This window comes from Oncorhynchus tshawytscha, unplaced genomic scaffold (assembly GCF_018296145.1).
Source record: "Oncorhynchus tshawytscha isolate Ot180627B unplaced genomic scaffold, Otsh_v2.0 Un_contig_3217_pilon_pilon, whole genome shotgun sequence".
In the NCBI taxonomy this organism is placed as follows: domain Eukaryota; kingdom Metazoa; phylum Chordata; class Actinopteri; order Salmoniformes; family Salmonidae; genus Oncorhynchus; species Oncorhynchus tshawytscha.
Genome location: NW_024609623.1, coordinates 175,001 through 190,428, shown reverse-complemented (window position 1 = coordinate 190,428; position 15,428 = coordinate 175,001). Strand labels below are relative to the sequence as shown.

General features: G+C 44.6%; 1 protein-coding gene across 1 annotated transcript in view; it reads right to left on the bottom strand.

The window, feature by feature from the left end:
• LOC112240008 (ATP-binding cassette sub-family C member 9-like) overlaps positions 1–15,428 on the bottom strand; it is a 68,494-nt gene that overhangs the window by 4,127 nt on the left and 48,939 nt on the right. The window contains 7 exon segments of the mRNA XM_042316408.1: positions 1,096–1,158; positions 2,362–2,495; positions 3,375–3,478; positions 4,777–4,885; positions 8,477–8,555; positions 10,651–10,781; positions 14,421–14,541. Coding sequence (XP_042172342.1) covers positions 1,096–1,158; positions 2,362–2,495; positions 3,375–3,478; positions 4,777–4,885; positions 8,477–8,555; positions 10,651–10,781; positions 14,421–14,541 — 741 coding nt within the window.

The window sequence follows — 15,428 nt, the reverse complement described above, 5'->3', positions numbered from 1 at the left end:
ACCCCAGACAGATTAGATGTAGTATCCCTCTTTAACCCCCAGACAGATTAGATGTAGTATCTCTTTAACCCCAGACAGATTAGATGTAGTACCCCTCTTTAACCCCAGACAGATTAGATGTAGTACCCCTCTTTAACCCCAGACAGATTAGATGTAGTACCCCTCTAACCCCAGACAGATTAGATGTAGTACCCCTCTTTAACCCCAGACAGATTAGATGTAGTATCTCTTTAACCCCCAGACAGATTAGATGTAGTATCTCTTTAACCCCAGACAGATTAGATGTAGTACTCCTCTTTAACCCCCTGACAGTGGTCTCAGACAGCATGCAGTACCAACCCGGGAGGCTGTAGAGGCCTGGAAGGCAGGGTGGGACAGGGCCTACTTGTGAGTCCTCACTAAGACACTGAAGAGGCTGTCCTGCTGTGCTAGCAGGTTGACTGCAGAGTCACACTCCACTAGCTGCCCCGCAGAACACCAGCACCTGTTCAGCCTCCAAGATGGAGGACACCAGGTGCTGGGTGGCAGAACGGAGAGAAGGAACCAAGGATAGATGGGAAGACAGAAGGAGAGGAGCAAGGACAGACAGACAGGGAAAACAAGGAAAAGAAGACAGGTGAAAGAAGGACAGCAGACAAGCTGTTTGAGTCTCAAGAGGCTAACGTGTCGATTCAGAGTTGAGATCTGCAGCACGCTTAACTTAAATATCCATCAATCTCCCACTGACATCAATCAATTATTTACAGGAATGTTCGAGTTGCGCCTTATCTCAACTCTGAATCGGTCCATAAATGCATTTGGAGGCGTGAGAAGCATTTGGAGATATGAGAAGCATCTGGAGATATGAGAAGCATCTGGAGATATGAGAAGCAGAGGTACAGTATGATGAAACAGGAGACATTGGAAAGATAGGATGAAGGAGAGGAGGAAATCTAAAAGCCAGGAGAAATCAGCTAGTCCTAGTCTCTATGCTTTCTCCAAGGATTGATCCATAGAGAGAGAGAGCAGACCAAGAGGAGTCTCCACATCTATACAGAGAATACCTTCCAGATCTGACCTTTCCACCTAATGACCTACAGGCTGCAACAGACTTACTGCAATAGTGACGACTGTTCGGTCGGCGAAGGCTGTCATCACCACCTTCTGTAAGACATTCTCCTATAGGGGTGAGAAATGACATGTAGGTCAGCCCTTTTGGTCGTGGACCAAATGGGACCCTATTCCTTGCATAGTGCACAACTTTTGACAAGGGCTCTATGGCTCTTAGTGCACTTTACAGGGAATAGTGTGTCATCTGGAGCACAGTCTTAGATACAGCCATGCACACTCCACAGCAATGTCACTACATTGTGAGTGCTGTCCCCTCTTCGCTGTCTGCATCAGTGTGATGGTAGTTTGATAGAGTGTACCTGTCAGGGTCAAAGGTTAATGCTACGGCTGTGATCATAATGTCCTCATATTGATGTTGGCCTGCTTGTCCCTACAAAAAAACAAACAGAGAGTTGCACACTCTATATATAAACGGCCAGTAATTTATATATAAACGGCCAGGGATTGGAGCTATGAACTCTGCATGCCACCGGACTGAAACCTGAGAGGCTGGAGGAGAGTGACGGTCCTCACTGTTGCGCAACAATCGCAACAAAACTTAACGGCCCCTAAAGATAGAATCCTTAATTGAAACAATAACAACGTGTTCTCCCAGCCTCAGGATGGGGCTGGAGAGTAGAATCACTCTCAATACAGAGACAGAGCTGTGGACGCAAGGACTGACCATCCATGATATCAACATTATAGTTGTAAACATGTTTTGAGGCTTTACAGTGTTTGTTTACATTTACATCGTTTACAAACATTGGAGTAAAACAAGGTTATATTTGTGGTTCTGATGGGGTACGACAGTTGAACTACGCTCATTTATCAGTTATGTTCTTTAAGAATCAATGGGTACACATCATTCATTTATACGTCCAAAATGGATATATCAACTAAGGATTCAGGCTTTCATGGAAATCAGTGCTTCATTTCCAAACAGGGGGCCTAATGAAGAGTATGTGGCTGGTTGAAATACATGGACGTGTGTTCTGCTATTGACCAAACCTCTATGTACAGGGCTCAATAATGAACGTCATATGTAACCCTGGCAACTCAAATTATAAACGCGTAATAGGAGGACAAATATAAAGATGTCTGGTTTGTGTTTTATAATGTATCTGACATTATACTTGTGCTTTATGTTTGTACCCATATGAGGTGAAAGTAATGTCATAGATCTGTATGTAAACAATGAAACATATGATGATAATGTCACTAAAGAGCTAGTGATGGAGGGTACATGGCTGTTAGGGTGTGTGTGCTCACCGTTGCCATGTCGATGGATGCAGTGGCTTCATCCATAATGAGGATGGAGCTCTTCCTGACGAAGGCTCTGGCCAGACAGAACAACTGCCTCTGACCCACACTGAAGTTCTCCCCTCCCTCTGTCACCACCGCGTCTGGAACACACACACACACACACACACACACACACACACACACACACACACAGTTGTTATTAAGGCAATCGTCTTTCTGAAATCTCACATTTTAGTAGCATATTCTCCGATTAGTTTTTCCTTCCAATATGCTTTCCCAAAGATTGTGTGGTTAGAGGTGGCCAGATTGTGTGGTTAGAGGTGGCCAGATTGTGTGGTTAGAGGTGGCCAGATTGTGTGGTTAGAGGTGGCCAGATTGTGTGGTTAGAGGTGGCCAGATTGTGTGGTTAGAGGTGGCCAGATTGTGTGGTTAGAGGTGGCCAGATTGTGTGGTTGGTTGATTGTGCCAGATTGTGTGGTTAGAGGTGGCCAGATTGTGTGGTTAGAGGTGGCCAGATTATGTGGTTAGAGGTGGCCAGATTGTGTTGTTGCGGGTTGCCAGATTGTGTGATTGCAGGCTGCCAGATTGTGTTGTTGCGGGTTGCCAGATTGTGTGGTTGGAGGTGGCCAGATTGTGTTGTTGGAGGTTGCCAGATTGTGTGGTTGCAGGTTGCCAGATTGTGTGATTGTAGGTGGCCAGATTGTGTAGTTGGAGGTTGCCAGATTGTGAGGTTGCAGGTGGCCAGATTGTGAGGTTGCAGGTTGCCAGATTGTGAGATTGCAGGTGGCCAGATTGTGTGATTACAGATTGCCAGATTTCAAACACTTTCCCCAAATCCCAGTTGTAGGATTCCCAGTATTACAGACCTAGATGTGACAGACAGACAGACAGACAGACAGACAGACAGACAGACAGACAGACAGACAGACAGACAGACAGACAGACAGACAGACAGACAGACAGACAGACAGGCAGGCAGGCAGGCAGGCAGGCAGGCAGGCAGGCAGGCAAACACATACCTAGTCCCCCAGAAAGGGCTTTGACCATGTTCTTCAGCTGGGCGATTTCTAGCGCCTCCCACAGTCTGTCATCAGTACAGGTACGCTCTGGGTCCAGGTTAAACCTGCCAGGGAGACATGACATCAGTACAGGTACGCTCTGGGTCCAGGTTAAACCTGCCAGGGAGACATGACATCAGTACAGATACTATCTGAAATACAGAGAGACAGAGAGAGGGACAGAGAGAGGGACAAAGAGAGACAAACAGACAGGGAGAGACCAGGCAGGAGAGAGAGAACCCACTACTGTCTGTGGATGACCATAACAGGCAATGGCCCAGTGTTTGGACTGGGGCCCATCCTCTTAGCTAAAACTCCCGCAGCACACAGCCAGAGGGGATCCTCACTCACTACCACACTATCTCGTACTACAACTGTTCCACTGGGTCTAATGATGTGGCAATGCTTAACCATAGTGAGGCATCTATAGTAGCTCTGGCTGTCTCTCTCTAACTGCCATCGGCACAGTGTTATTGTAGGACCAATCACCCAAGGCCTCCGTTCATGTAAACATCGCCATGGCAACAGGCTGGCTCAACGCACAGTCCTCTCACTTACTGCCACATTGGATGGGTCATTATTTCTTATCGGGACGAGAACGTCTTTCTAAATAAACACCACATGCTCTTTGTGTTTTATAACAAACACAGCAGCTCAGTTATCTGCTAATACTCCAAACATCTTCAAGCTGTGGTACTACAGAGAGAGAGAGAGAGAGAGAGAGAGAGAGAGAGAGAGAGAGAGAGAGAGAGGGAGGGAGGGGGAGGAGAGAGAGAGAGAGACTATCCAATGTCCTGGGAGCAGGATGAACTTTCATGACGTCTGCTGAGGAGTTTCATATTTTAACCAAACAAACAAGCTAAATTTGTTTAGCTTCATTTTTACTTCATAAAGTCAACTGAATTAGGCCCACTGTTACTGTTCTGTTATTGTCTTCTGAACAATATATCATAGGACACTAAAGTTGTTTTCTACCCATTTGTAGGCAGACGGTTATCTGTTCAACTTCCTAAACCACAACACTGTAGTCCTCATGGCAGTCGCTGTGTGGAAACAAAGGTGGCAATGATTATACATTGATTATAATCTACTGATCTATTTCTCCACTGAGAGGCATGAGGAAGTTACTGTTTATTATAATGTGTCTCTTATGTCAGCTTCTGGGCACGTTCCTGTGTGCATGTCTGTGATTGTCAACAGCCAGAGCACGTGGTCCTGACCCAGTATCTGAACCAGTACACACCGGCTCACACACACACTGACTGGCTCTCACACAGACACACACACACCTGGTTCTTCACTGCACGTACAGTGTCCTGGTAAGGGTTCTAACATTCTAAGGTTCTACACGTAGCCGACGTACCGGATGGATCCGCTGAACAGCACCGGGTCCTGGAGGATGATGGACAGACGAGACCTCAGGGTCTGGAGGGGCAGCTTACAGATGTCTATACCATCAATGATGATCCGTCCTGAGAGGAGATGCAGAGAGAGATACAGACAGAGAGAGATATACAGACAGAGAGAGAGAGATACAGACAGAGATACAGACAGAGAGAGAGAGATACAGACAGAGAGAGAGAGAGAGATACAGACAAAGATACAGACAGAGAGAGAGAGATACATACAGAGATACAGACAGAGAGAGAGATACATACAGAGATACAGACAGAGAGAGAGATATACAGACAGAGAGAGAGAGAGATATACAGAGAGAGAGAGAGAGATACAGACAGAGAGAGATACAGACAGAGAGAGAGAGATACAGACAGAGATACAGACAGAGAGAGAGATACATACAGAGATAGAGAGATACATACAGAAAGACAGAGAGAGAGATACAGACAGAGAGAGAGAGATACATACAGAGATACAGACAGAGAGAGAGAGATACAGACAGAGAGAGAGAGATACATACAGAGATACAGACAGAGAGAGATACAGACAGAGAGAGAGAGATACATACAGAGATAGAGAGATACATACAGAGATACAGACAGAGAGAGAGAGATACATACAGAGATACAGACAGAGAGACAGATACAGAGATACAGACAGAGAGAGAGAGATACATACAGAGATAGAGAGATACAGACAGAGAGAGAGAGATACAGACAGTGAGAGAGAGATACATACAGAGATACAGACAGAGATAGAAAGATACAGACAGAGAGAGAGAGATACATACAGAGATACAGACAGAGAGAGAGATACATACAGAGATACAGACAGAGATAGAGAGATACAGACAGAGAGAGAGAGATACAGACAGAGAGAGAGAGATACATACAGAGATAGAGAGATACATACAGAGATACAGACAGAGAGAGAGAGAGATACATACAGAGATACAGACAGAGATAGAGAGATATATACAGAGATACAGACAGAGTGAGATACATACAGAGAGAGAGAGATACATACAGAGATACAGACAGAGATACAGACAGAGAGAGAGATACATACAGAGATAGAGACAGAGATACAGACAGAGAGAGAGAGATACATACAGAGATACATACAGATACAGACAGAGAGAGAGATACAGACAGAGATAGAGAGATACATACAGAGATACAGACAGAGAGAGAGATACATACAGAGATACAGACAGAGAGAGAGAGATACATACAGAGATACAGACAGAGATACAGACAGAGAGAGAGAGATACATACAGAGATAGAGAGATACATACAGAGATACAGACAGAGAGAGAGAGATACATACAGAGATAGAGAGATACATACAGAGATACAGACAGAGAGAGATACATACAGAGATACAGACAGAGAGAGAGAGATACATACAGAGAGAGAGATACATACAGAGATACAGACAGAGAGAGAGAGATACATACAGAGATACATACAGAGATAGAGAGATACATACAGAGATACAGACAGAGAGAGAGAGAGAGATACATACAGAGATACATACAGAGATAGAGAGATACATACAGAGATACAGACAGAGAGAACATACAGAGATACATACAGAGATACATACAGAGATAGAGAGATACATACAGAGATACAGACAGAGATAGAGAGATACATACAGAGATAGAGAGATACATACAGAGATACAGACAGAGAGAGAGAGATACATACAGAGATACAGACAGAGAGAGAGAGATACAGACAGAGACAGAGAGAGAGAGAGATACAGACAGAGATACAGACAGAGAGAGAGAGAGATACAGACAGAGACAGAGAGAGAGATACATACAGAGATACAGACAGAGAGAGAGAGAGAGATACAGACAGAGACAGAGAGAGAGAGAGAGATACATACAGAGATACAGACAGAGATAGAGAGATACATACAGAGAGAGAGAGATACATACAGAGATACAGACAGAGAGAGAGATACATACAGAGATACAGACAGAGATAGAGAGATACAGACAGAGAGAGAGAGAGAGATACAGACAGAGACAGAGAGAGAGAGATACAGAAAGAGAGAGAGAGCATCAACGCATATATGGTCTGGTTGTTGATGCCATTCTGTTCTGTACATTGTAGAAGATTACACAAGTAAGCTGAACATCACATTTATTATCATTACTCACTGAAGAAATTTCACGTTTCTCCTCTATTTATTTAGTCTATTTCTGGGGACATTATCTTCCCAAGAATGTCCACTGGCGAGTCTATTAGAACGACTACAGTCAACATCGTAGTGTTCAAGCTCGCTCCCTCTGCCTTTATAAGGGGACACTGGTAACAAATATGTGTCTTAATTCATTGTTAAGTAAAATACATTTGTCTGCGGCAGCAGTGGTCATGTGGAAAAAGAGAGCATGTTGGGTTTGGTGAAATATGGGTTTGTCTGAATCGGCTGACTAGGAGTGGTGTAAATACAAAGATTATTCAGAGTAAAACCTGAATATTATCATATGGTTGTTTATCAGCGGATTCTGACAAACTGATGTTCAACGTAGGAAATAAATCCAGAACATTATGTTTTGATTATTCTAATTATGACATTTGGCCAGAGGCTGGAGATATGCATACTAACAATAACAGGCCCCCTGCAGAAAGTTGTGTACAAAGGACAACTAAATATGACATCATCATAGGATGTCAGGATGACAGTGACCACAGGGCCGTACTGTGTAAACAGAGGAAACTAAAAGGAGGCTATGGATTTCAGCAGAGGACCTATTTCCCTTTATCAGATGAGAATAAACACAGCTCCACTCAAACTAACTATCATATTATAAGCTTCCCTCTGACTTTTGAATGGGCACTTTGGGACAGGAAAGTCAAGGAAACAGTTTGACCTTTGGTGTCAGCGTTTGGTTGCAGTCACCATAGTTATGTTATGTCCACTAACACTTCACTTCTGAAAAAGAGTTGGAGGGCCTGTGAGGTGGACTGTGAGGTGGACTGTGAGGTGGACTGTGAGGTGGACTGTGAGGAGGAATGTGAGGTGGACTGTGAGGAGGACTGTGAGGAGCACTGTGGGAAGGACTGTGAGGAGCACTGTGGGGAGGACTGTGAGGTGTACTGTGAGGTGGATTGTGGGGAGGACTGTGGGGAGGACTGTGAGGAGCAATGTGAGTAGGACTGTGGGGAAGACTGTGGAGAGGACTGTGAGGAGCAATGTGAGGAGGACTGTGGGGAGGACTGTGGAGAGGACTGTGGAGAGGACTGTGAGGAGCACTGTGGGGAGGACTGTGGGGAGGACTGTGAGGTGGACTGTGGGGAGGATTGTGGGGAGGACTGTGAGGACTGTGAGGTGGACTGTGAGGAGGATTGTGGGGAGGACTGTGGGGGAGGACTGTGGGGAGGACTGTGGGGAGGATTGTGGGGAGGACTGTGGGGAGGACTGTGGGGAGGACTGTGAGGAGCACTGTGGGGGGATTGTGGGGAGGACTGTGGGGAGGATTGTGGGGAGGATTGTGAGAGGGTTTTGTATAACCACTTCTTTCAATTTACTGTAAAATAAAACCAGACAGTCACTATGAGGGAGCTGTGTAACGAGTGCTAGACCTGAGCATCAAGGCTCCTGTCCACAGCTTCAGAGACCTTCTACACCTGAATCACAGGAGACTAACCTTCAAACACGTCGACCATATTGAAGAAGGCCAGAGAGAGGGAGGACTTTCCACTTCCTGTGCGTCCACAGATGCCCACCTAGAGAGAGGAGAGGGAGAAAGAGGGATTAGTTATTAAACCGTCATTTCACGCCAGTAGGAGACACAATCTGTCACAGCTTGGCCCTCTATTCTCAGGAACAAGACTAGGAGTTTTTCCTCACAAGGTAAGTCCTACAGAAATGTCAATTTAACAGTACATTACTGTAAAGTTTACAGTAACATAGTGTCCCTTTTTTTCAGTAACTAACAGGCAACTGGCTGGCAGTAAATGACCTTAAAAACAACAGGATTGTATTTTTTACAGTGTAGTTACTGTAAAAGATGGAGCTACCCATAAACAAGCAGTCAGCCTCACATACAACCACAACACATTACTATTAGATCTGGACCGAATTACACAGTTCCACACTCACGCTTTCTCTCATTGGTCAAAGACACCACACACACACACAGCCAGGCCTCTCTACTAAAGGTGTATATCCCCAGATTTAAGATGTTTGAGTATATGAGGATTACTGTGATACCTAAACTGAGTCAGATTTAAAGGGGAATACAGGGTGGTTGTAGAAATTGAGGCTCAGCAGGAGACACTAAAATCATCATGATCTTCCAGACATAATATCAGCCCTGGAATGCTTATGAGACACAGTCACAGATACACAGATAGAGAGATACCTAATATCCAGTCTTACTTATAAAACACTCACAGATACACAGATAGAGAGATACATATTAACCAGCTCTGCTTATAAAACACTCACAGATACACAGATAGAGAGATACCTAATATCCAGCCTTGCTTATAGAGCACGGAGTCAAAGAGCGATACTAGAACATCTACTTCAGTCCTGGTGTCACGACTTCAGTCCTGGTGTCACGACTTCAGTCCTGGTGTCACGACTTCAGTCCTGGTGTCACGACTTCAGTCCTGGTGTCACGACGTCTGCCGTAGTTGGTCCCTCTCCTTGTTCGGTGGTTGACGTCACCAGTTTTCTTGCCGCCGCCGATCCACTTTTCATTTTCCATTTGTTTTGTCTTCATTGTACACACCTGGTTTCCATCCCATAATTATATGTTCCTTATTTAACCCTGTGGTTCCCCCCTGGTTTTGTGCGTGTTTGTTCGTTGTAAGTTGGTCTGTATGCTGTGCCTGACTCTGCCTTACCTGCTACACCTAGACGCCTTACACCTGGCTATGAACCCAGCATGAACGAACACACCTGATTCAACAAGTCAAGGGCTCCATGAACTACTCAAATCAAATCAAAATAAAATAAAATCAAATGTATTTATATAGCCCTTCGTACATCAGCTGATATCTCAAAGTGCTGTACAGAATCAGTTGAATAATGTGTGTTGCAGTGGAGGCTGCTGAGGGGAGGACGGCTCATAATAACGACTGGATCGGAGTGAATGGAATGGCATCAACTCATGTGTTTGATGTGTTTGATACCATTCTACCTATTCCACTCCAGCCGTTACCACGAGCCCGTCCTCCCCAATTAAGGTGCCACCAACTTCCTGTGGTGTGTTGGTACTGGGCTGGATCAAAAGCCTGCACAACCCGTGTCTCTCTAAGACCAGGACTGAAGAACACGGTCTCAGAAGGAGTTCTAGTAGCTCTGTATCTCTGATTCTCTGCTCTGGACTGGATATCTCTCTCTACCTGTGTATCTGCATTCAGGCTCCTCACAGCAGAAGTGAAGCAGCCTCATCCGTCAGGTCAGATAGCAGGAGTCTGCTGAGGTACAGTAACACTGCCCTGAGAGAACGGACATGTGTGTGCAGAAAGCGGTAAGACGCACGCCACACAGAGTCACCGCGACCAACTAGTCCGTTTCTTCACTACGTGTCAACTCACCGTTGCGTTTAGACACAGGGCTGTGATTCAAACAGAAAGTAAACGTCTGCTTGCTTTTCACTGCTTTCACTGCGTTCAAAAGTGATCTTTATTCAGCGATATAGTCAGGAACAACGTGTGATGTCACAGTTGCATTAAGGGAGGGATCTGTGAGTGGGTGTGACTTAGCTTCTGTCCGGGGTTGCTTAGCTCCCTAAATGTGATCTTTATTGAAGCTACAGCAACAATGTTCCATCTCACAGTTGCTTTAAGACACAGAGCTGTTACTTACCTTCTGTCCGGGGTTGATGTAGGCATTAACGTGTTTGAGGACAGGCTTCAGAAGGGGGTCGTAACGGACACACAGATCCTGGATCTTTATCTCTCCATGCTGGGGCCAGTCCTCGGGGACCTGGGTGGTATCTGGAAAGAACACATATAGTCAACCATTAACAAAACATGAATGAGATGTGTAATTATATACTGTGATCACACACAATAACTAGGGCTAGCAGTTTGTTCTTGACAGGAACAGAAAAACTCTGGGCCCTAGTTATAGCCTACGGCACAATGACACATACAGTAGTACATCCAGGACAGTCATACAGTAGTGAATTTGGGGACAGTCATACAGTAGTACATCCATGACAGTCATACAGTAGTACATCCAGGACAGTCATACAGTAGGACATCCAGGACAGTCATACAGTAGGACATCCAGGACAGTCATACAGTAGGACATCCAGGACAGTCATACAGTAGGACATCCAGGACAGTCATACAGTAGTGACATTTGGGGACAGTCATACAGTAGTACATCCATGACAGTCATACAGTAGTACATCCAGGACAGTCATACAGTAGGACATCCAGGACAGTCATACAGTAGGACATCCAGGACAGTCATACAGTAGAACATCCATGGCAGTCATACAGTAGGATGTCCAGGACAGTCATACAGTAGGACTTCCAGGACAGTCATACAGTAGTGAATTTGGGGACAGTCATACAGTAGGACATCCAGGACAGTCATACAGTAGTGAATTTGGGGACAGTCGTACAGTAGGACTTCCAGGACAGTCATACAGTAGGACATCCAGGAACAGTCATACAGTAGTACATCCAGGACAGTCATACAGTAGTACATCCAGGACAGTCATACAGTAGGACATCCAGGACAGTCATACAGTAGGACATCCAGGAACAGTCATACAGTAGTACATCCAGGACAGTCATACAGTAGTACATCCAGGACAGTCATACAGTAGGACATCCAGGACAGTCATACAGTAGGACATCCAGGACAGTCATACAGTAGGACAACCAGGACAGTCATAGAGTAGGACATCCAGGACAGTCATACAGTAGGACATCCAGGACAGTCATACAGTAGGACATCCCGGACAGTCATACAGTAGTGAATTTGGGGACAGTCATACAGTAGGACATCCAGGACAGTCATACAGTAGGACATCCAGGACAGTCATATAGTAGGACATCCAGGACAGTCATACAGTAGAACATCCAGGACAGTCATACAGTAGAACATCCAGGACAGTCATACAGTAGAACATCCAGGACAGTCATACAGTAATGAATTTGGGGACAGTCATACAGTGGGACATCCAGGACAGTCATACAGTAGAACATCCAGGACAGTCATACAGTAGGACAACCAGGACAGTCATAGAGTAGGACATCCAGGACAGTCATACAGTAGGACATCCAGGACAGTCATACAGTAGGACATCCAGGACAGGAGGACAGTCATACAGTAGGACTTCCAGGACAGTTATACAGTAGGACATCCCGACAGTCATACAGTAGGACATCCAGTATACAGAGGACAGGACAGTCCATCCCGGACAGTCATACAGTAGGACATCCAGGAAAGTCATACAGTAGGACATCCAGGACAGTCAGACAGTAGTGAATTTGGGGACAGTCACACAGTCACTGACGATGCAGTAAACAGAGGTCTCTTTGTCAAAAGTGGTGCCCTAAGTGCTACTCAAGACCACTCTTCCTTCTATGACCAGGCTCTGGTCTGTTTAGACTGCAGCATTTGGCTACTTCAAAAGTACTCTGTGTTTTACTGCTAAAACCATGCATGCAGTCCTTAAAATAAGGGTTGGTGGTTTTCTCCTCATGACTTAAGGGCTGCGAACGGATGCAGAGGAAACAAAAGAACTAAATGAATCAAAGGGTAGGATGATAAAACAGGGCAAGATGACAGCTCGTTGCTTGGACAAGATCCACTTATTATCGTTGTATTGCTATCAGGGCCAAACTTTCCATTACGTCACAGTGTAGGAGGACAGCCCACTCTGGCAGGGGTTCTTTGACCACAGAACTCTAGCAGGGCCACGGCTCTAGACATGGGGGACTCTCTCCTCCCTCCCATCCATCTCTTCCTCCTCAATAAGCTCTCCTCCCTCTCCTCCTCCTCTCCTCTCCTCTTCAATCCCACCTCCTCGTTGTTCCACAATAACTCTCTCCCTCTTGCTCCTCCCTTAGTTCTAGCCCTCTTATCTTCCTCCCCCAAGAGACATGACCCCCTTCTCTTCTTTTTTTTAACATCGCCATGGCAACAGCACATCACTTAAACTTCAATGCTGCTTTGGAAGGAGACCCGTAACGGGACTATTGTAAACTCCACAGAGACACACTAGAGAAATGATGTTGGAATTTGGGAGGAGAAACACTGTGTCAGGTCGTTCTGCCCCACACTGTAAATCTAAAGACATTACCATACTGTCAGATTGTTGCCCTGTGCGGTTGACTGTTCTACTGCCATGGATTTTTAAATATAGTCCTTATAGATGTGTAGAAGCCTAGACTATGTTGAGTCATCCTCGCTGTTACATGTTGGAGAAGACATTTGATAAATGGAAGCTTCAATCAGTGCTTACTTTTTTAAATGTATTTTTATTTAACTAGGCAAGTCAGTTAAGAACAAATTCTTATTTATAATTACGGCCTAGGAACAGTGGGTTAACTGCCTTGTTCAGGGGGAGAACGACAGATTTTTACCTTGACAGCTCAGGGATTCGATCTTGTTAACCTTTCGGTTACTAGTCCAACACTCTAACCACTAGGCTACCTACCGGCTGCCCCTTTACTAAAGACTTAATCTGTATATAGCCTCGCTATTGTTATTTTACTGCTGCTCTTTAATTATTTTGTACTATTATTTCTTATTTTTGTAGGTATTTTTCTTAATAACTGCATTGTTGGTTAAGGGCTTGTAAGTAAACATTTCACTGTAAAGTCTACACCTGTTGTATTCAGCGCATGTGACAAATACAATTGTATTTGATTTGATTTGATCTCGGAACACAGAACCATATTGTGCAGCACACTGGCCAGCTACAGTCTGTCATGGGTGAGTGCTTAGTTGAACATCTATGGATTTCATTTTGTGAGGGACTTTTCAAATAGCGTGAGCAGAGATGATGATCATATTTTGAACTGTGTGTTTCAGATTCCATTACCCTGTTCTATTGACTGTGTGTTTCAGCAGGATTCCATTACTCTGTTCTATTGACTGTGTGTTTCAGCAGGATTCCATTACTCTGTTCTATTGACTGTGTGTTTCACTGTTCTATTGACTGTTTGTTTCAGCAGGATTCCATTACCCTGTTCTATTGACTGTGTGTTTCAGCAGGATTCCATTACTCTGTTCTATTGACTGTGTGTTTCAGCAGGATTCCATTACTCTGTTCTATTGACTGTGTGTTTCAGCAGGATTCCATTACCCTGTTCTATTGACTGTGTGTTTCAGCAGGATTCCATTACCCTGTTCTATTGACTGTGTGTTTCAGCAGGATTCCATTACTCTGTTCTATTGACTGTGTGTTTCAGCAGGATTCCATTACCCTGTTCTATTGACTGTGTGTTTCAGCAGGATTCCATTGACTGTGTGTTTCAGCAGGATTCCATTACTCTGTTCTATTGACTGTGTGTTAAACCACATCTTGTGTGTGTACTGTCTAGCTTCTGTCACAAGAGACTCCAGGGTATTGGGAAGCAGCATTTGGTGTGGGAGTGTGTTTAGTTTACCCATGGAGCCTTCGTAGTTCTCAGACTCTGTACTCAGGAAGCTGTTGACCTTCTTGACAGCAGCCATCTGGACCTCTAAGTCAGCCAGGTTCCTCACCACCCAGTTCAGGTAGTTGGTCACCTGGGTAACGGGAGGTAAACACAATATAATATTTAATCCATGTTCTATTAATTATAATAATAATTGTTATTATTCTTATTCTAATATGTCTGAGTGGGAGTCTTTTTGCCCATTGCCTTGAACAATATGAGGTAAACCAAAGGTATTTAATGGTTGAGAAGAATACATAAAAGGCTGATCAGTCAGAAGAGAGTGCTATGGAGAAGAGTCGTGGAAGGGCCATGCTCTCTGAGGAGTGATAAGCCTACAGAAAACAATACTGTGACAGAACAAACAAAGATGGATGCTGAGGACAATACAGCTTCTATTGTTTCACATCTTCTGGCAGTGGGAGAGGAAGGACTGTCAACAACACTCCTCTCAGTAATGTGACTGATGCAGTCCTTCTCTGGACAGCTCCATAAATGTTCTACTGAATACGTTGTCTAAACACTTGCTGTCTTGACATCTTGTAAATAAAACTACAATCAGATCCAGGTGAATAACAGCTTGTTATTAAAAAGATTCTCATTTGATGAAGTTGATCCTGTATGTTGTTTCTGTTCTGTGGGTATATTCATGTTTGTGTGACATTGGGGAGACGTTGTGTCACGGCTTCCACCAAAGGTAGTTCCTCTCCTTGTTCGGGCGGCGCTCGGCGGTCTACTAGCCATCACCAATCCTTTTTTCCTTTTCTGTTGCTTTTCTCTTTGTTTTTTTCACACCTGGTTTCATTTGCCTTCATTTCTGTGTGCATAATTACCCCTGTTGCCTGCCTAGGTTTGTGGGGGATTATTCGTGTGATGTTGCTCATTAAGGTTGTGCCTATTTTGTTTCCAGGTATTATACCAAGTGTGTATATATTTAGGAGCGTTGTTTTTCCCTCCTTCCGTGAATAACTGGTTTCT